General features: G+C 40.2%; 1 protein-coding gene and 1 long non-coding RNA gene across 2 annotated transcripts; one reads left to right on the forward strand and one right to left on the reverse strand.

Moving 5' to 3' along the window:
- Positions 1-7,392: 7,392 nt before the first annotated feature.
- Positions 7,393-19,405, reverse strand: LOC111261741 (uncharacterized). The gene is made up of 4 exons (XM_086968824.1): positions 19,218-19,405; positions 17,623-17,815; positions 17,090-17,293; positions 7,393-7,655 (listed from the first exon to the last, which is right to left on the reverse strand). The coding sequence occupies exons 1-4, from the start codon at positions 19,293-19,295 to the stop codon at positions 7,603-7,605; spliced, it is 528 nt and encodes a 175-aa protein (XP_086824950.1). The 5' UTR covers positions 19,296-19,405; the 3' UTR covers positions 7,393-7,602.
- Positions 12,298-15,324, forward strand: LOC111261742 (uncharacterized). The gene is made up of 3 exons (XR_002681178.2): positions 12,298-12,427; positions 14,348-14,634; positions 15,093-15,324. It is a non-coding gene; the product is annotated as an uncharacterized LOC111261742 (long non-coding RNA).
- Positions 19,406-21,169: the final 1,764 nt, after the last annotated feature.

The raw sequence follows: 21,169 nt of genomic DNA on the forward strand, positions 1-21,169 counted from the left end.
ATAGCGACTTCAGTCAAATGCTTAAAAAAATACATAGCAGCACCGACCAGTGTAGCTCGATTGCCTACGCTGCGAGTCGGTTAGCTGTAACAGCAGTAAGAAGATGAAAGCCAGTTTCAGGTATAATTCTCATAAAACGTAGGGAAAAACTACAGGTTTCGATTTCCTGACGCACCCGAAAAAACAAATGGATTTCTACTCACCTGTTTAAGTTCAATAGTTTTTCTGTGCACAGCCGTAAGACGATGAGATCGCAAAACGTGGCGCACGTCGTCGTATCCTTTTGCTTCGATAGGCGTGCAACATATATATCGGCCGAGCTGTGTCCATACGCTGTCATTGTCTCACGAAAATGGGAAATTTCCTGAATAAAATAGCTAGACTTGCTATTGTAGTATTGTCGATACGGATTTACTCATCGTTGAATAACCATGCATTCGGTTTCAATGAACAGTAAAGCATGGTACCATTTCCAACGCGCTACTAAAACACTGTGACACGTTCACACTTAGCGGGCATCATTCTTAAGCTTTACTTCCCTTGGGGTTCCCAGAAATATTTTATTGTGCGATCGTTATCCTTCGCGGTCGACATGCAAACTAGATAAACCTTATCCCTAGAGTCAACGTGTCCATAGCACATTGTCCAATATGACCTTAAAAGATGCAGCATTTTTTTTAACATAAAACGTGCTTCGGAGGGTCACTTCCCATTTTCAAGTAATATGGACGACAATCATATATTTTATTCACTGCAGGCAAAGTTCAAATGATTTGTTACCGATGTTTAAGGAACCCTAGCTTGTTGGACCACAGCCGGTCTAATTTCCAGCAGCGCGAGTCAAATCTCGTAGAGTTTTGCTTTTCGATGGGCGACGAATAGGACGACTTGAGAAATTTCTCTTAGGACCTTTGAAATGCATTTAGAGTAGACCCGAAGGCACTAAATACATTTTTGTTGGCAATTTTTTTTGTGCTAAGAAAAAAGATTACAGCGAAATCATTAAAACAGTTACCTGTATTCTTCGGATCGAACGCTCGCTGCTCTCGCGGACAAACGGAAATCAATCGTATTAGATTTTAGGGGATACACACCGTCGACGGGCCACCCGTCTGTCGAGCCAAAATGGCGTAAACAGACAATCACTATGGCCAATTGCTCTATCTGTGCCATCTTTGAGGATCTAGTCCTGTATATATATATAGTCTTCGATGACTGTACAGTATCTTCATAGATATCCGATTAATTGCGGTGCATTTCAAGTGTTTCGTTGACGATTGAAAGAAACCAGCGTCAGCTCTAGTACTTCTATGAGATGAAAACTAGCTAGATAATCGGGTAGACAAATAACAAGCAGCGAATGATTTTGCATGGGCCCGCTTCCAGGGGAACAAAATAGGTAATGCTCGTTTGGCGACTCAGTGGGAAAGTAGCGAGTCGAGATGTATGTTCATATGAGAAAAAGGTAGGCTAAGATTAGACGCTCCTTATTTAAGGACCCACAAACATGTAGTGTATGGTATTATAGATAGTTATTTGGTTACCATGTGACTGTCCTGTTTTGAATACATACATTTGCTTGAAAAAGCTTGCATTGAAAACGAAAGAGTGTCTAAATTGTGTTTTGGAAAAATGTGCCACATGGGATGAATTGAAATAAACTGTTATCCATTATGTACCTTAGCTACAAATCAAAGGCAAAAAAAAATTCCCTGCCATCTTTTTCTCCAGTCTTTATTGACCGTTAAACGACGTTGGTTGGTTGGTTGGTTGGTTGGTTGGTAAAAGAGTGGATATCGTGCACCGGATACGTTTTGTCGTTGGCTTGCTGTTTTACAAAGCGATTAATGACAAATTGGTACACGGTGACAAATGGTAAACGGAGATGCTGAAACACTACAAAGTGCTAACGGTAGATTTTAGGTATCAGCTTAGCGGCACTCGTGTTGTAGATTATAACGGCGATAATACAGGGCCACAGTCCAGCCTGCGACAAAAGGACGTCTTGTCGTTTTAAGCATCTAGTTTCACACAAAATGATATGACCGCGATATGCTCAGATCATCGTGTCGTACAACAACATGAAACGGTTAAAACATTTTCCCTGGATGTTCAAACACGGCGTCTAACTCACTCCACCTAGAGCATCTCAATTTAACGATACGTTTTACATAAATTTCATATTTTCTAAAACTATGAAGCAGTAGAATTAGAAGTTACACATTATTGAAAACTGGAAAGACGTGCAGGTCAAAGGACATTGACTCTACACCCAAGCCACAATACATTAACGGATAGTAATTAAAGAAATATTTACTACGATAATAAGTGGAAAAATCATTTTTACTACCGAGTGGAGAAAAACACACTTGCGCTTATCAGCTCGGTCTGACCTTATGATAGGGTTCCTAGCTAGTATGATACAGCGTAACGGTCGTTTATCTAAGTTCGAAAACGACAGTTGCAGTATATCAATCTGAACTGTCCCATTTTAACCCAGTTCCTCATATATATACACGTATGTACATATGTATCCAGGGGGTGAATACTCTCAAACCTCGTCAGCAAATGTATGCAATTGAAGCAAATATCAATCACTGCAATAGTCAGATGTTGCATTTGATTACGGAATCGGTGATAACAGAACGACACAGTTTTAAAAAATGGCGCGTTTTTTCCTAACAATTTCGTGGTATGGACTATACATGTTTTGATCGATGTTTCGTCTAAATAACAGTAGATGGTCGATCGTAGAGGCGCGTAAAAACAATAACTTTACAGTATATTGTTCACTTGTTCTAGAACACATAATAATAATAATAATTAGACGTACATCAGATGCGAGACGTCCACATCGGGAACAAATATATTTACCCTTTTATGACAGTACCGTTGGTCACCTATATAAAGTATATATCACGCCGAGCATGTACCCTGCATGAAAATGTTTTCGCTATCTGCTAGATAGAAGTATCTATATAATAGAAGCACTTCAGCGTTAGTATTCAATACCCAATGCGTAATAGCCGTGATATGGTAGCCACCGTCAGCTAGCGTCGTTCAATTAAATTAATTTACAACCAATTATATAACAAAATAACAAGGACATAATTAAAGCAAATATATGTAATAGCATATGCAAAAGCAATAAATATAACCGAGCCCTTTAATTCGAAGCTAGTCATAATTCCGGTTGCGGCTAGAATTAAATACGATATTATAAATCTCCTTAAATCATCCAACTTTAAATAAATAGTGTCGAGTATGAAAGCATAAGTCGTTCTTTCCGAAAAAAAAAAAAAAAAACGCTTTGTATACATAATTGCCATCATTTCTATTAGATGAAATTATATTACTCCTCATGTGATATGGTCTTGCCACGATCAGCGTATGTCTAAGGGATTGAATAACCGTAAATTCCCTATCTATCGGTATGGTCGCGTATCGGTACGCTGACGATCCGTCGGACCGTTCCCTTATCTGACGTTGTTGTAGGACTGACGTCACCTAATGGAAAAAACGGAAACTGATCGACTATCGAATGATTTTCGAGCTACTTCTTTTTTTCTCAATAGGTTTTTTGCGATGAGTTTAAATTTAGACACGATCATCTTGAGCTCTATGACATACCATATCGTTGTACCACAGACTACTGTGCGCCTACATATGTCACAGGTATTCACGTACCACCGGCCACTCGTTAGGGAGATTTTACTTTTATCGAACATGTATTAAATTTTTATGCACACAGACATAAGTGTTTTTTTTTTTCCTTTAGCCCCATCACGCTGTCAATTTTGTGGCTACAAATGCTCACAAAGTTGTGCATGTCTACAAAGCAAAAAAATCTACAGAATATTTAGCCCCTAACTGCTGTAGTCATGTTTGCGCTTCGAGGCAAACCGAAAATAATAATCAATGCTACTTACCAATTGGAACCCGCTCCAAGCTTATGATTCGTCTAGTTATATATCGAGCTATATATCTGTTATTACTTTCCCCTGGTTAGTGTTTGTTATACTCTTTCGGTTCTCAATCGAACAAATAGTTTCAGCTTTCAAGGCCGATTGTTTAAAGCTACTAAAACGAGAAATCTTCAAAGGCTTTTTGAAGCTTCTTTCACGCTGGGTCCCCATATGTCGCTAAAAATGGTAGCGGACACAATTTTCAGCTACGAACAAGCGATGCGATACGCAGAACTGATATTACCGTATTTTATCTATACAGGCGTAATTGGAATTCAGCACTCATAGTTCCGGCTATTGACTCTGCTGTTGTCGGCACCGAACAACTAAACGGCAGCAATGAGCCCGAATTTTTTTTTTCTGGCCATTTTGCGTCTCTTCAAACGTAAAATGTCGAAATAGGAAGAGGGACGGCCGTCACTGAGGAGCAGAAAAAACTGATTAGTCAATAGCTTCACCAAAACAAATATACGCAACGCGAAGCTGCTGACCTATCGTATGTTTTTCAACATGCACAACGAGAACGTTGTGTTAGAAGGCAAACCTTTCGCTGTCGTCGGCTGAAGTAGATAACCAGGATCGCAAAAGACCAACTCCAAAAAGATATGTCCGTCCCGAATAATGTGTCCTTCAGAGCAGTTTAAAGCATCGTCAATTCGTTATGTCGAAAATGTTGCTCTGCCGCTGATTCAAGGAGACTGGATTCGAGGTCGATAGATCTGCCAACGAACCTCAGTTAACTGTTCGAATGAAACGAACCTGCCCTCGTTGGGCAGAGCAAGTCAAAATCTGCACTGTTGAAAGCTGGGGAAAGGTCAGTTTCCCAGTCGAATGTCATTTTGAAACCTTCGCAAAAAAAAAAACGTCAATCATGCCTTTAGACGACATGTACCCAAACGGCTTCCCAAAAGTATCTCGTGCCGGAAATTGAACATTCATTAAAAGTTATGATGTGGTCGATGATTCTTGGCCAAGGCACTGGGATGACCGATTTCGAGTAGGGGATACTAGAGTAGCGGCCAAAAATATGCTGAAATTAGCGAGAGCAAAGTCTTGCTTTAGATACGAATATAGCTCTGTGACGATTGCTATATTTTTATGCACGATGGAACGTTTTGTCACAGCGCTTGGAGTCCCTCAGCGACGTTCAGTTTGTGAATTCTTTTTTTAGATTTCCGCAAAAAAAATTACTACTAACATGTGGCAACAGAATCCATTCATAGTTCAGGCAGTGAAAAACTGCCTCACAAGCATACCCCAGAGAATGGCAGCAACTTTCGCTCCAACAAGCGGTACCACCAAATAATGACGTTTACAGCTGCTGTATATCGCATCGTTTGTCAGCGGCTGGGAAAGGTTTACCAATTTTCTTTTGTCGACAGATCGGGTACCAGTGTAATATAGTAGCAATGTTACTTTAATAAGCCAAAAAAAAAAATATATATATATATATATATATATATTTAGAATATCCACGCTCTTACCATCAAACAAGCCAGTTAAAACAAGGAATCTCTTACATACCCGTCTAAGGTGAGGAATATATACCGGGAAGCCGACGTTATGAGACAAGTAGACCCAGAAAACATTTTCTGTTAACTTTAGGCGGTTCACCTGCCTTCGTTCCTAATTTTTTTTGCTATTGTGTATCTATGCTAAATGGTCGCAACAATTTCTACAGCCGTCTTACCCGCGTTTTGTCATGACACCACCAACGCGGAACACCAGGGTGACATCGTTGAAGTATGGGTAACTTTTCTGTTGTGATTGCGGTATACAGACGATCCACGCCATGTCACTGGTGACATCGCAATCATATTCCCTGGATCGGAAGCGCCGACGGGATTCTCGCTTGTCTCGTGGGCGAAGACAATCAATCGCTCATATAATACTACAGTTACATCACAAGGAAGTAGAATTAGGTTAGGTTTTGCCATTGAAAAGAAAACTGTAGAAGATGATCTTATGGCTGCGGTTATCGTGGATGAGTTGGGCGGGAGAGACGTCACTTTTTGCTTTTGCCCCGTACAAATCGTGGAGGGACAGCCGACATAAGGCATCGAGGTCAGTCAACTGCCAGTTGTATGGGCTGAATCTGCTCAGCCATACTAGTCTTTTTAAATCCGAGAAATAAACGATGATTAATTGCTGGAGTTGCATTACAAGGAAATAAAGTTAGGTTTCAATTCTCTACAACTTAAATCATCACTTCGACCTTCGGAAGATGAAGGCAGACGCTCAGTGGCAGTCTCCGTTGTGACATAGCTCGTTGGCCCCTTCTGCGTTATCTTCTTCTCGATGCATACAGCAAAACTGATTTTTGCACCGTCGAGAATTTTCGCAAGCCTGCAAGGTGTCAGCGCAACGACGACAGCAGAAGAACGAAAACGACAAAAACAGTAGTATAATGTTTACACTCCATGAACAGACATGCATGCATACATACATACATACATACATACATATATAATCATGCTTACCGTGCAGTGTATAACGTTAGGGGGGCTTGAACCAGCCATTCTCGCTTTTTCGAGTCAGGGATTTACCTTTTCGAAACAGCGCATCGCATTATTATCAAGTGGGCGACGTTTACGAGACGACAATTATTCGTTGCTTGAATGAATTGCCTGAATAAAAATGGATGCTTTAGATAGGAGGTCGATCAACTCAAGGAAATAAAAACAAGTTTTGTGATTATGAATATTATTAAGATTAAGAGTAACGTCAGCGATAAGTGTTGCAGTAACGGACGGTCAAGTGCAAGACGTGCACCCATCTAAGGTCATTTGATTAAGGCTGTTGGATTAAGTTGTCCATCATGGTGCGAAAGGCTGGCGGACGGGGCTTTATGATGACAAAGAAAATCACATTGTGCACTGATTCAAAAATAAATGGCCGTGGGAGAGTCACGGGAAAAGATGTGATAATATTGTTGTACCTGTAATAGCCGTCATTGTGGGTCTTGAAATAGACGGGTGACGACAGTCCTATGTCATTTGCGAGACTCATTTATTCTTTGCAGTGATTATATTGAAAGTGAGCGTATATAGAAAGAAGGACCTAAAGAGAAATTGCTGAATAGACTTGTAGAACATCAGTCGCTAGGCTAGGGAAGAAAGACTGATTGGAAAAATGTTAGCACATTTTATCCTACTTATTTATCATGCAATTTGTCGGTTTACGTGTGTATCAAGCTTCACCAATACCGCCGAAATTCTCAAAGACACGAAATCTAGCTACTGAAAAACCGCTGTTGGGCTGAAGCACGTTAGTCAGTAATCGTTAGGCTCCTCAAAACATGATGGCCTTTTGAAAAGGTTCAAATACTTGTGTACGATTTCGCAGATGTATCTTTTAGAAACTTTGAAAGCTAGATATTCAGTGGATAATAATCAAAGTGAGGTGAATTGATGATCTTTAGAGAGAATTGACAGATTACTTTTAGATTTATTTGCAACAACAACCAAACATCTGGAGACAAAGCGTTCATCGTTCAGCGGAAGTTGTTTGCGACCGACGCAGGCCTTGCTGCTGTCATTGATGAGCTGACATTTTCAGAGGATCAGACCTTTGCTGGACAATTAACATAATATTCTTCACAGCGTTTATCGAGTAGCTGAAGTGTTTTATGTTTAGATTAGTACTGCATGTCGTTACAGATACGCAAGGGCAGCCACTTTCCGAACGCTTCTGCAAATAAAAATAGATACGTCACTGGTTAGAATACATCGGGTTTCGACGAAGCTGAAGTGTCATCCGCGACTATAAATAGACTGGTCCAACGATAATGATTACTATTGGGCAAAACAAAAGGAGTCAGAAATTCCAAATCAATAGTCATTAGTCATCAATTGAGTTAAAAATGCGGGGTTTTTAATCGTTCCGGACGCTCACACTTTTGTTATTGCATCAGAAAAAGCTTTATAATCCTATAACTTGTTAGAAAGCACGTTTGTGTCATATTGACAGCGGGTCGGCTACAAGCTAAATGAATTTCAAGTGCCTTTGGTGATTTATTGGTTTTTTTAGACGTTTCACAACGTAGTAGCGTGCGCCGAGAATACGATTCCCGCAAAAAACAAACTTCAATTCGATTGAAGTGTATTGAAGCTGCTATCATTAGTTCATGTCTATAATTGCTAAGCGACAGTATTTACAGTATCAAGCGGGTTCAACTATATTTATAACATCATGTACTCATCACATGTATAACTGCCAGTTTGTAAAATTTTAGTACCTGTCGCCCAGCTGATTGCTCGGTTTGGCCGAGCACAAAAATGACTCTTAGGAGGGCTCCTAACAAAACGGACACTAGAGGCCTTCTGTAGTAATGTCCTTGGGAGAACTTGTTTAACAAGCTAAGGCAAAATTGTTTCAGCTCGATAAAGCTCTGTGGTCGCGAATGGATTACTCTTTAACTTTACATCGACACATAGATCATCGACTTCTATCACCTACTATCGATAGGGGCGTAGAAAAGTGTTTGACCGGCATTTCTTAGTCGTGCTCGCTCCTCAAAAACGTTTTTTGCGTTCAAACTACAAAAGTAAAGCATAGAAAAAATAGGACCGAAACAATAAACAGGTGCACCACGAAGACTGCACGTATCATGTAGCCACCGGTGTAGGGTTTCGCCTTATCTCATAAGGCTGAAAAGAGCACGTATCGGTGAAGGCCGGGCCAAGATTTTGTCGTTCCTGCCTTCTTTCATGGTATCTCGGTTGTCGTTGTTGTTACTGGCCCAGCTGCCACTGCCTGCCAGCGCAGGCGGTTCGTCCTTTGAACTAGGCCATCGATATGCCAGCGTTTCGTATCCGCGCGCGCCAATACATTTTTCACAACAAAATTATAGGCTGACACAAACCGAATTTCTCGGACGTATCATCGAATCGTTGTCAGCTCAGCGCCATAGTTCACTTAAATCTATGCTATAAATTTTATTTCGGTATCCCCCAAAACCACGCAAATTATATGACTATACTTTATTCTACGTCGCTATATATAAATGGTGTATATTAAGATAAATTTAAAACTCATTCGGAATTTATTACCGCTGGCAGACCTTTTTCCTCCCTTTTATCTCGACACCAAGACGAATGAAGAGCGGAACTTGGTTAGCCTTGGATACGAACTGGTAACCTACGTTCAATGATCATTTCCTCAATTATCGAGGATTAAGAACTCGATGAACGCTATTCTGAAAAAGCCTTTGATGGTATATCGACTCAGGTAGGTAGGTAGGTAGGTAGGTATGTTTTCTTGTGTTTTTTTCTTCTTTTTTTTTCATTAAATTAAATTCATTAAATTTTCATTTCATTAAATTCAAATTAAACGTTGGAGCTAACTGTTCGAACGCGGTTGTTTGCGATGAACACCTGCGTAGCTTCAATCAATAACAAAGATCATTTCAATACAAATCGTTGTTGGTCCATTAGATTAAAGTTTCCTATTAAAAAGCTTTCGTTATTTGTTAGAACGGAATATTGAGTTGACGTTCAAATTAGCAAGACGTAATATATCTATCAAGTCGGTTTTCGTCCAACGAAATGGTTTGATAATGCTCTCTAGAACAATTTGCTTAACAGAAACCTTGGCTAGGTTAATTGAATTTGATTGTGTTGGTCAAGACTTCTTGCTGGGGTACAACGTCCTTATGCAAAATACTGGCTCAGAGCTGATTCGAATTAGATAGTGACGCTTTCCTACAGAGTCATTCAGCGGTCTGAACCACCCTGGCAATTAATAGTGCATCCTCCATGTTAGTAAACGATGTGGCTCGCTACGCAATCCTGCTCTGCGTATTGTTGCTTGCTGTCCAAACATGATTAAGCTACGTTTCACCCCCTTATGCACTGTATACTGACCTTATAATAGAGGAAAAAAAGCACTGACTTCCGTAAAATCACTATCATCTATCGAGATTTTCAATCGAGCTCAACCCGAAGAGCTTTGGGAAACATGGCGGCGTATTTTACGGACTTCTGAATCCAAATGTGGAACCTTCGATGCGTACCTTATGAAAATTCACTAGTAAAAAAGTGCGGTATATGTGTGTGTTTTGTATCATCACTGTCCGCCATTTGCGTACTTACTTATTTAGTGGTGTATGTACATTAGACTATTAGATAGCGAATTACATTGCGTTAGTTATGTGCGTTTGGTTCCACCGTTTATTTCGTTACCTGTCGGGTGTTTCGTGAGTACGACTGTTGAAACGGTTGACGGCCGTCGGCAAGAAAAAAAAGTTCAATCCTCCTACAAAGTTCCGCGACGCTTGCAACAATGCATCCAGTTATCGGTGGCTAGAACGCGCCAAACATGAGATTGGCAAACACTATACGGTAGCAACAATTTTACACAAAGCGTAGTAACGATCAGGGAAAATACTTGAGCTCTTCGGCATCTGCCAGTGTAACTTGTATCGATGTGTACAGAAAAGGTAAATACAGATTTCGTCATGGCGGTTGCGTGCGCCGAAAGTCGCCAGTTTAAGCGATAATCAACGACCATTCGGATGTTGGAAGAATGCGTAGGCGCTCTTTAAGAGATTGACGGAACCCAGAACGGGCTATCACAATCGGGTAGGTGAGGCAAATGGCTGGAGCTATCGTGGATACGAATTAAAACTTTGAGCATTGGATATTACTAGAAGCAGAATGAAGAAAATAGTATCGTCTGTAATAATGTTATTCTATATTATATTAGATATATATATTCTATATATCTATTGTGGAGCAGAGCGAGGGACACATCTCAACATTGTACCAACCGGCGTTGCAATGAAAACGATTTAATGACCAGCCGTATCAATGACAAAAAGTACAGTCATTAATAGGATAGTAATTGGGGACGCAACTAAATGTAGAGATGGCCGTAAGTATAACAGCCCTCGTCCCGTGGATCCGAGCCGTATAGACAGTAGACTTGAGCAGAAGCTTCGGTGTGTCGCTATTATGAAATGCAGGTAAGTTATATTATGCCCATGTTGTTTGAATATAACAGGGAAATGGAAGAAATTTGCGAAACTATCTCGTTTCAATTGGATTTGAAATTTCGCGCGATTGCCTAATCGACTGAAATAGATGCTATTGACGCTTAACTAATCATAGTAACTAAGGGTCTGTATGAATAAAATTTAAGCAATTATTAATTATTAAATAATAAAGTTGTATGATACATTTAGATTTCGTTTAGCTCTTTATAGTTTGGAAAAAGTTTCGATAAGCCGGGTGCAATAGGCGATAACAAAACAGGATAACGCTTTGTTTCTGTTTACATAGCTGTGTATAAATCCCATACTACAGTACTTCTTCCCAGGAAATAGACTGGCATAAAATAGCAATTACTCAGCTTGCGTTTACTTTTGTAAGTGAAGAAGTCGCTTAAAGATGTTCGTGTAGAATTTAAAGTCCACTTAGGAGATAAATGTTAAGTAGCCATATTGATAATTAATACGAAGTTACTCTTTCAATGTAGACAGTTTATCTGTATTGCAAAAACAAACGACGTATTCTAGTGAATGAAGAGAAAGACACAAATCCTCACGTAATATATAGACGTGACACAGATTTGCCAGACTCCCGAAATACTTTCGACTGACAGACGGCGAACAGAGACGCCACTGTTAGCCCAAAGCAGGTTACGATATATGGTACATTATGACTAAATGGGTGCGCCAAGGCTCTAATGACGCACGAGCCCACACGCCCTCTGCCATAACCTGTTGTAAACAAATCAGTTCCTTCCTTCCTTCCTTCTGCAATCAGCTGACTGTAAAGAGTCATTTTCTTTTCTTTAATTTAATCCTATTATGGTACATGATTATGCGTATAGTGCAGGCAACCGGGAAAGCGTAAATAGCGGTGGCATCCGTTAGCAGCAGGAAGCTGTCACAACTGTTGAACCGATACACTCCAACAGGTTTCAGCAAGTAGTTGGCCATTGCTGACTACGAATAGATAGACGTCGTGTCTTAAGCGATCTAATCTTAAGCGATAGAAAGATGATTAAGCCATCATTGGTACTAGGTACAATTTGTTGATTTGCTCCAGCGAAACTTCTACTGCCAATTCAGTTGGCGCCCCTATTTTTCTTCCTAAAACTGTGGCCTTTTTCAGTACCAGTTGGCAGTGCCTATTTTTCGCTAGTCAAGATCATGCACGATATACCATAGTGGATACCTTCGTTAACATGCCCTATGGAAGTGGTTAGGGACGTGCGACGTTGCGTCAGTAACGTTACTTATACATGCATATATCATGCTGCAGATATCTGTTGCAGATGACAATAGCCTGCAAGCAGATAGAACGGTTTGTAAACTTTGTTTATTTACGACCAGTGTAAGAGAAGCTTCAGATCGACTGGTGATTGATCGAGCTTCAATGATCTGAGTCGAAAACCTCAGCTACTAAACTATATAGAAGTCACAAAGCAGTGTTAGTTTACGTGCAAAGTCGACAAAGGTAGGACCATTACCCTCCTTTTGACCGTTTTCGTCTTAAACTAACGCACGGCTTCTCTGCAGTGCCGTTAGTGTTTTCCATTAGACGTCCGTATGAGAACGGCGAAGCCCAAACAAACGTAACGTAATTTCTACACTCATTAAGGGAATTACCTGCATGGAAACTGGATTCGCTGAATATTTCTGAACTTTTCACACCGTCATAAATACAGTCAATCGTAAGCAAATGTAAGCCGTGCAACTGTAACTAAAAATCACAACAACTCCGCGTGATCACCTTAAGACTAGTTATGAAATAATTTTTTAAAAAATGTTTTTTTTTTTTTTTAATATAGTAATTACTTTCACGAAGCCGTTGGTGTGGAATGATCAGATCCGTTAATTTCGGCTCTTTTAATTTTCGCACATTTGCCAGCTGCGACAGGAAGCACTCGTCTAGCTTTGACCCATTACGGTGTATCGTCATTGACAATATGTATTCACTAAAATAAGTAGCACGTGCGAACGAAAGGGTATGCGGCGTTTGTAAACACTAAGCGAAAGTAAACGTTCTTAGGTCAAAGATAAACTCCTATGCTTAAAATACTCCACCATCACGCTTCACGAATCCATTTTTACGTCACAAAATGATTTAACATTGTTAGATATGTGATGTTTGTCCATTGTGATGTCCGTTATTGTAGAACTAGCTTGCTATGAGATGTTTGAAGCTCATGGGTAAGCACTCTGTAAAACTTCAATTTTGCCTAACACCAAAACAGGTACGGTGGACAAATTTCAGTTTTCGTATGATTTTTTTTTTTTATTTATTATACTATGCTTGTGATTACTTTAATTGTTTCTCTAGTTGATTATCGTGGCCGGATCGTCATTGCGGAAAACTCAATTTTACTCCACAGGCATGAATCCATATATATCCGATACAAATAAGTATCCCGGATAACCCAGTTTTTTCAGAGCTGATAATTGGGCTTGCCATTTACATGAACTTAAGAAAAAAATTCAATGATTCTACTTTTGAGTAATAGTGAGGGCTCTAAAAGGCATGTCATACTGCTAATGTAAGGGTAATTGAAATTCTTTCACTATTTATAAAACATCTATGAAGAAGCCTCATCGGATAGAATACGCACCATCTAATTATGTTAAGATTGCCTGCTCTTTGAGGGCCGAAAAAAAAATGTCTTATACCAATATCTCTGCAATGGGCCTGCTGTCTGTGATGCACCTTAACGGACCAACGGCAATCAAAGACTGTCATATTTAAATGACGGGTAGTAGTTTTTTGCCTGCATGCTATTCATGGAATCACAGCACAGTCCAAACAAACCTATTTAGGCCTTCCTATAACCTGCCGAACACGTCAGGCTACAGCAGCGATGCAACTGTCAGGACGGGTGCCGTACTGAATAAAAGCCTGTTTAACCTGATCTATGACGCGCTCGCATTCCGTATCGAGTTGCAGACAGCTGCAGATATGAAAGCATATTTAGAAAACGCCTGTTACTACGTACACCTTCGTTAAGAAGGAGTGTAAGCGTATTGAAATTTTAACAATAGATGGCGACAGTGATGGAGCAATCACTACACGTTACTTTACTTACTGTGTTAAATCAGCTGAAAGCTGAGTTAACTTCAAACGCTATATTACTCGTTATTAGTTACAGTTTATCTGGAAAACGCTTTTACACTAATCTGAACAGGTCACGTTGCTATTATTATCGTTGTCATGTTAATTTTATGACAAAATCGTATACATAACGCAGGTGTGGTGTTTATATTAGGCATATATACAGGTCGGTCGTATTCTTCCTTAAATCAAACAATACTGCTAACTCTTGTATTATCCGCTTAATTCTCTGCATACAATACAGACGTTTTCTTTACAAATGGTAATATTCTAGATACATATAACGTGAAGTTTCAGGCCCTGTCAAGGCCGTGTTGTGTGTTCCCCTGCCCGCCCGTTACCTGCCGCTAACGACGATGCCAGCCAAGTTCAAATGTAATCGAGTTGAAAAAGAAACAGCGGAAGCGTCGAATTTGCCTACAATGCACGTCACCGTGGTGGATCAATGCGCGATAGACGTCTGACTACTTCGCATTATTGCCCTGTTATTAGTTGTCGACGATAACCGGCACAGCACCCAATTCTGCTCCTAGTAGGAACATGGTCACGATTTGACATCACCGTCATGCGGTTGTACGGTAAATAATAGGACAACAAGAACTAGAAAGCGGAAGAAACCAGGACTTCCAGCCGCCTCTCACAATAGAGTCTGCCCTGGGGGGCTACTATTTTTCATGCTGTTGTGCTATAAATCCAATACCGGGACGTGACTATAATTGTAGTCACGATTATTTAGAGCGCACGGTAAAATAACTCTTTAAAAAAGAGTTATTTTTTTTTATTAAATATATTATATATTTTAAGAATAAAAATTTCATACATCATTGGTCCTTTTTCACACTCAGAAGTACGAATAACAGTATTAATTTACGCATGTTTGCAATTGCGTTTCTTTCAACGTACGTTTGCGTTGCTTGTTCGAAACAGTTCGAGCTCCGGAGCAGATCGATCGGGTGTTTAGGACGGATGCTAGCAGTTTCAGTTTTAATTCTGAAGTGTCAATGTTATGTAATTGAATGTTCTCTGCCAATTTCAGAAGAGACAGACGATACCAGAAGAGGATTAAGTAGGTCAACATCAACAAAATACGCCTCAGGACTATGCCTACATTGGGCTTGTGCTAATGTCTACGATAACATTTGGACTTGAATGATATAGAATACAGAAGTGCCTAATTGGATTAATTTATTTCTATTAGTTGTTATTGGTTATTTATTTAGTGATATGGTGATTAATAAACACAAAAATACTGATGTCACTTATTCGAACGCAAGAATATCATTACTATAGCTTTCTTTGTTGTTTTTTTTTTTACCTCCTTTTCCCTGGCCTCGTTGCGTTTTTGTTGCCCACATCTGGTGAACCTTTCCCGTAACTTTCCTTTTACTAGGTAGAAAGCACTCTGACAGCAGTATGCAACCACACGCGAAATCATAGGGCGTACTACTTCGGACTAGACCAACAGATTGTCACTTATCTATGTTCCTTTGAAACTAATCATTGAATATATTATTGCTCATTATGTTGGTGCTGATTCAAAAACAAAAAATTAGAAAATCATTTATTCTAACAGAAAAATTTTAGCAATACAGTTGCCTATAGATAGTGTATTGTATATAAAAATCATATATGATCTAAATAAATAATTAACACTAACAATAATAGTACTAATGATCATTAAGACTGAGGAAACACTGCAGGATCCAGCTGATTAGACTTTCACTTTCCTAGATTTACTGTTTTGAGACATGGAGAAGGCCTAAGTCATCGCCGTCAGAAAAATACGGTAGCCGTAATAACGGAGACTTGGCAGTCCGTCAAATCGTTTTCTATTCTTTCTTCTAGACTAACGAGTAAGGCCTAGAGCGATTATTTTGTAGCTAAAAAAAAACCATTGATTGCTCGAGTGAGTACACAACATGGTATTCTATGTGACTTCGCCGTCTCGCTGCGTTGGCTTTCAGACAACACAGGAATTGTCTAAAATCGATTTACTGCATGCGTTAATGATTCAGAGACATCCGACTAAAGAGTTTATTTATTATAATTTAGTACCTTCGCTTATTTAGTACCTACGCAGATGAATTTCAGAGACAAACTGATATAACTGATATCCGTATCTATAGGGTATGTTTCTGACCTAACGGTGGTTGGTGTCTAACCGGCATTTGATCGTTCACTGTTTTTTTGTGCTGTTTTTAACAAAGGTAGCGGAGTTAGTCTTGACTCTATACATCTGACATAGAACGCAAAAGACGTGTGCGTTTTTTTAACGAAACTTATGCTTAATATCTATATAGATATTGCATTTGTATAGGGCACAAAAGTCCGCTGAAACTTCAATTGACTTAGCGTAATTAATTGATCTGCTGCTAACAATGAAAACAAGCGATAGATCGATATGCCGAACAGAGTATGTACTACAACAACCACTAATTTAGTAGGAAAGAAGTATATTTATTTCAGTGATATTGCGTGGCAGCACTTCCTCTGAATAGTTACTCCGATCTGCAATCACGTTTTTTTTTTTACAGAATATATCAATCGTTCTTTGTCGCCGCTGCGACTTATCAGACGGCTATTTCTCACCTTCAACATGTCTCGCACCTACAATTACTAGTATATGCTATTATACTCACACAAACAAGCAGACGTACACATTGTTAAAGTGAACGGCAAAGAAAGCGTAGATAATTTTTTTGACTTGAATAGATTACATATACACGGTAGTGATGAAAAACGAGAGAAAAACAGAATACTATGTTTTCCGAGTGTGCGAGGAAGCGAAGGAAAAGGTGCTCGAGTAGTGCTAAATTGAAATAATGATCTTTCACTAAAAACAACGACTACGTACGATGATCCCACGCGAGGGGTGCTAAGTGTTACGACGCTAGCCAGTCAGTCAGTCAGTCAGTCAGCAACGGCGTCCAGGTGCCGCTGACGGAAGTCGCATGCCGCTGACAATCCACCATCGGTATCATTGACGTAACGACAGTATACCTCATTGCAATATTCGTGTCTAAATAGACGTACCTCTTCGGTCTTGCATCCGTGTCCGTGTCCAAGTGGGATGGTGGTGAACTAAAAGAACACGTCGAGCGCTAAACACCCGTTCGCCACTGCCAGAAGTTATCGCCCAGAAGTTCAATTTGTTGAAGTGACGTTGGGGGCTTCGTTTGAGTCGCGACAGTCGTCGACGCATTGATTGCTGTCCCTTGACACTGATCTCCTTGGTAGCTGGATATGTTACAGCAAGCAATGTTGAAAATTGCAACATTAACTATCATGATTATGATCAAGCCAATAAATAATAAAGCTGGTTGCAAGTGCTGAATCTTCAATATGGCACTCACCGGTTGACAAAAAACGTAATGGAAATGATTAATATTTTATATTATTAAGCGTTGATAAATCTTCGTGAAGTAATAGTAGAGGAAGATTTTATAAATTGTTACAACTACTGCTTGTAAACAGGATATTTCACTCGAATACAGACGTAATTAACGATAATTGGGTAATAAATTCTAAAGCCTTCCTTGTAACCAGCAAATTATTATTTTCCTAACATATATAAATGTAGCAGATGGCCGCGGATTTTGGCCGTGTCACCCGTAATTGAGGCACCGATAGGGCCGACTTGACGCAGATTCCGCGCGTGAGGTAAGCACCCCCTCGTCGTTGCGTCGACAGATTGAACAATCCTAGCATTGTTCCGGGAGTGCCTGGCATGCAACAGGGTAATCCGAAGACGGTGACGTACTGTGAAATAAATACGTTCGATACTCGATTATTCATCCTTACCGCTTCGTGCTCAAGACACTTCATATGCGTTAAATCCGATCTATATGATACCGTCTTTTTTTTTTTTGTATACAAATAATATGCGTAAACCCTAATTATATGTATAATAGAAGAAACTCTATTTAGAGTTAAATTAAACACTATTTTCAAAACGCATAAACGTCTGCACCACGTTATAACGGCCTGTAATGGTCAGTTTTCTGCTGTTAGGTTTTTAGCGACAATTCCCGCGGTACCTCAGTGCGTAACGTATCTAACAGCTTATATTTGGGATACGTTGTAATATAGGTTCGAATTTGGGCATAGACGCATTTTGCTATGTACTGGCAGCCTGCCGTCTGATGGATTGCCGAACGGCGATACTACGCGTAAAACAACCCGAAACAAAGCAAAGGTCTGCATTTTTTAGAGAACTGCTCTTCACTTAGTCGCTTAGATTCTTTTTTTAGTTGTGGCGATCATTTCATAGCGAGCATTCGTCCTCACTCGCGCCAACACATGGCTTGAGAGCCGTATATCGGCTATCGGGAAAACCCGTTCCGCTCATCTTCTTGCAAAACCCTCTTATCTTATTTTTCCTGTTATGGTCAGTTTATTGCCAAATCGAGCGTACAGCAATACGCGCTGCTCAAAGCGACGATTGAGCTCGTAGTAGAGCACGTGAGAGGAGGTGACGTATCTCTTGACTCGAAATGGTTTCGACCCACCGAGAATACGCTTTGCCTCTTTGTCGAAGGTGTCCATCCCCACATGCTCGGATCAGTCTTGTAGACGGCGGGCGGCATTAGTCCGTGAAAGGCTCGTGATCTTATAGATACATCTGTTAAACCGAGTGCGTAATTAAATTTCTCGAGACTTATAAACGCAGCGTGTCTGATCGGCAGTTAACGTTAACGTCCTCCGTATCGAGAAGTAAAAGCTAAAAATTCTCATTCTTTCCTTGTTCAATAAATACAGTCCGTAGGATCAATCCCGGGTAGAACTCGTAGCCACAGTTACTACACTAATTACCTCAATTTTGGTCACCATTTTAATATACATGGGTTTTAACAGGCAAACCATCTGCTCCCCACCTACAATTTTTTCTCCCGGCGAGCGAATTCAAAAAAATTAGCACAAAAAGCTAATCAATACATTACTCAAATCAATATAACACAAATTGACGGAAATAGAAATATCCAAGGCTCTCACGATGCTTTTGTACTTCGATGTGTTGAAGTAACGCTAGCCCCAGTCATAGTTTTCATCACCTCCTTTTTTAGCTCCATTTGTATCTAACGATCGTCTCTGTCTGGCGTCTACACCTCCCAGATGGGCTCGCACCACCCGATGATGGTGCAGTGGTAAGATGTTTACCTACCAAGCTTAGGAACGTGTGAGATGATGTAGGTCCGTAAAAGGGCGTAGACACTGTTTCGTAGTAGAAGAAGTTACCCATTTGAAAAAAATCTTGGCGGCAGCAGCAACCGGATGTAAAACCCTCATGTAAGGCCTCAACAACACTTAAGATGACGTGCGTCAAAGTAATTCTGTTTTGAAATCTATTCTGTCAATGAGTTTCCGAAGGTCACCTCCCTGCATCATCTTGAAATCGGTGTATCTTCCAAATACTACAGTATATGAATACCTGTTTAGGTGATCGATGTTGTGAAAGTTAGCACGAAAATTGTCCATGTTGACAAGGATTCAGGAGTGGCTACTTTTTGTATGTGCTTTGTTTACCCGTATTCGCTCACTTCATTATCTCGGTTGATATATGAGCAGCTCGAGACGGCTTAGTTTCAGATCGTATCTGGCCCACCCGTCTGAGCATTGAAGACAGACCTTTGAACGTCGGTATTTTCATTTCTACATTTCACAAATGGGCAGACAATACAAAGGGGGGGCAATAACCATAACAATAGCAAGCACAATCATAATAGACATCGAGGTAGCGACAACTACGGCAGCAACAACTATTATTGTTACTAATGAGCGGGACTAATTCTCGCTAGCCAAACGTAATCCCGAAATTCAATGTCATACACCGCCACGAATAGCATAAAGATGTTATCATCCATCTTTTCACGGAGGGGTGGCGCTGTAGAGGCATAAAACACAACGATCGTAAGGAAGCGACCCCTGTACACAGCACAAATATCCCATGGAAGACTTCTCGAAGAAACGTACAAAAAAGAAGGAGGTGCACAAGAGTATTTAATCGACTGCAGAGGAGACGGGCAAACAGACCGGCTGTAACGGAGCATGTTGCAGGCAGCGATTCAAACGAATACGATTGTACCTCAGAGCATTATAATAGTAGTAATAACAAATTTATGGTTACGAGGAATCAAACTCACCGTCGCTTTCGCCGTTGCCCTATCTGTTCATGCATATCGTCCTGTGCGATGCGCCCAGGACTGCTTAGGAGCTACTGCTGATGGTGAGCGGCCATATTATTACCGCTATGCTACCTGTTGACTTTAAGGCCATAATGTGATCCGGTTCATTGGGTTTGCGGTAACTTCGATTGCTATACAGAAACCGTAAGCGATTTACGCGTGTACGCGCATTATACGTGCCCATTACGTCGGAGACGAACGCGATACGCTTGTGTTAAGAGTGTGATTTCTTATTTGAAACGATTGCATTGAATAAATAGGTAATCTCCCGTATCAATCATTCTACTATATAATAGTTACCTCAGTGAAATACTGAGTATCTTCCTAAAATTATGTTTAAATCGACCATGTATAGTACTATATGGTAAATTAGGCACGAACATAGGTAGGAAGAAACAGGTGCAAGGAAGCTATTATCAGTCTATGCGACGACTGCAAAAAATTTCTCTTTCTGTAACACCTATGTATATCAGACATACTCATGAATAAAGACCTTGTTGTCGCAATTGTACGTAATTACTGCGGTACTGTAGTACGACATTTTACAAATGTCAATACCATTCAATGTATTTATCTGAAAAGGCAGGAAGCGAGATACAGAGCTCTTTGGACTGATTGTTGCGGACAACGATATACGGTGACATCTACGATCAATTCCTGCAATCGACTATTAGAATGAACCATCATAAAAGCCGTTACCACGAAAACGTCAAGATACTATCGTCGGGGGTATTGTATGCGTTAATGAAAAGGAGGCACAATAAACCTTGCCGTAGACACAAGCGCCATACTACAAGAGGTAGTCATAATCGAAGTGTCTAACCTAACATAGGTCCCTTACATCGCTTAGTACCGAGGGTAAAATAAAAGCGAAGAAGAACATATGATCTATTGCGAACGTCCAGAGGCGAAAATAAATGAACCTCACAAG

This window comes from Varroa jacobsoni, unplaced genomic scaffold, assembly GCF_002532875.2.
Source record: "Varroa jacobsoni isolate VJ856 unplaced genomic scaffold, vjacob_1.0 scaffold_592, whole genome shotgun sequence".
Lineage (NCBI taxonomy): Eukaryota > Metazoa > Arthropoda > Arachnida > Mesostigmata > Varroidae > Varroa > Varroa jacobsoni.

Excerpts from the sequence above, each read along its gene's own strand:
- LOC111261741 (XM_086968824.1), bottom strand. The coding sequence starts at position 19,295 with ATGGGTAACTTCTTCTACTACGAAACAGTGTCTACGCCCTTTTACGGA. Across the intron at positions 17,294-17,622 it reads CATCTGCTACATTTATATAT|CTACCAAGGAGATCAGTGTC; the intron begins GTTAGGAAAATA and ends TAACATATCCAG. Across the intron at positions 7,656-17,089 it reads ACGGATGCAAGACCGAAGAG|AAGCGTTCGGAAAGTGGCTG; the intron begins GTACGTCTATTT and ends TTTTATTTGCAG.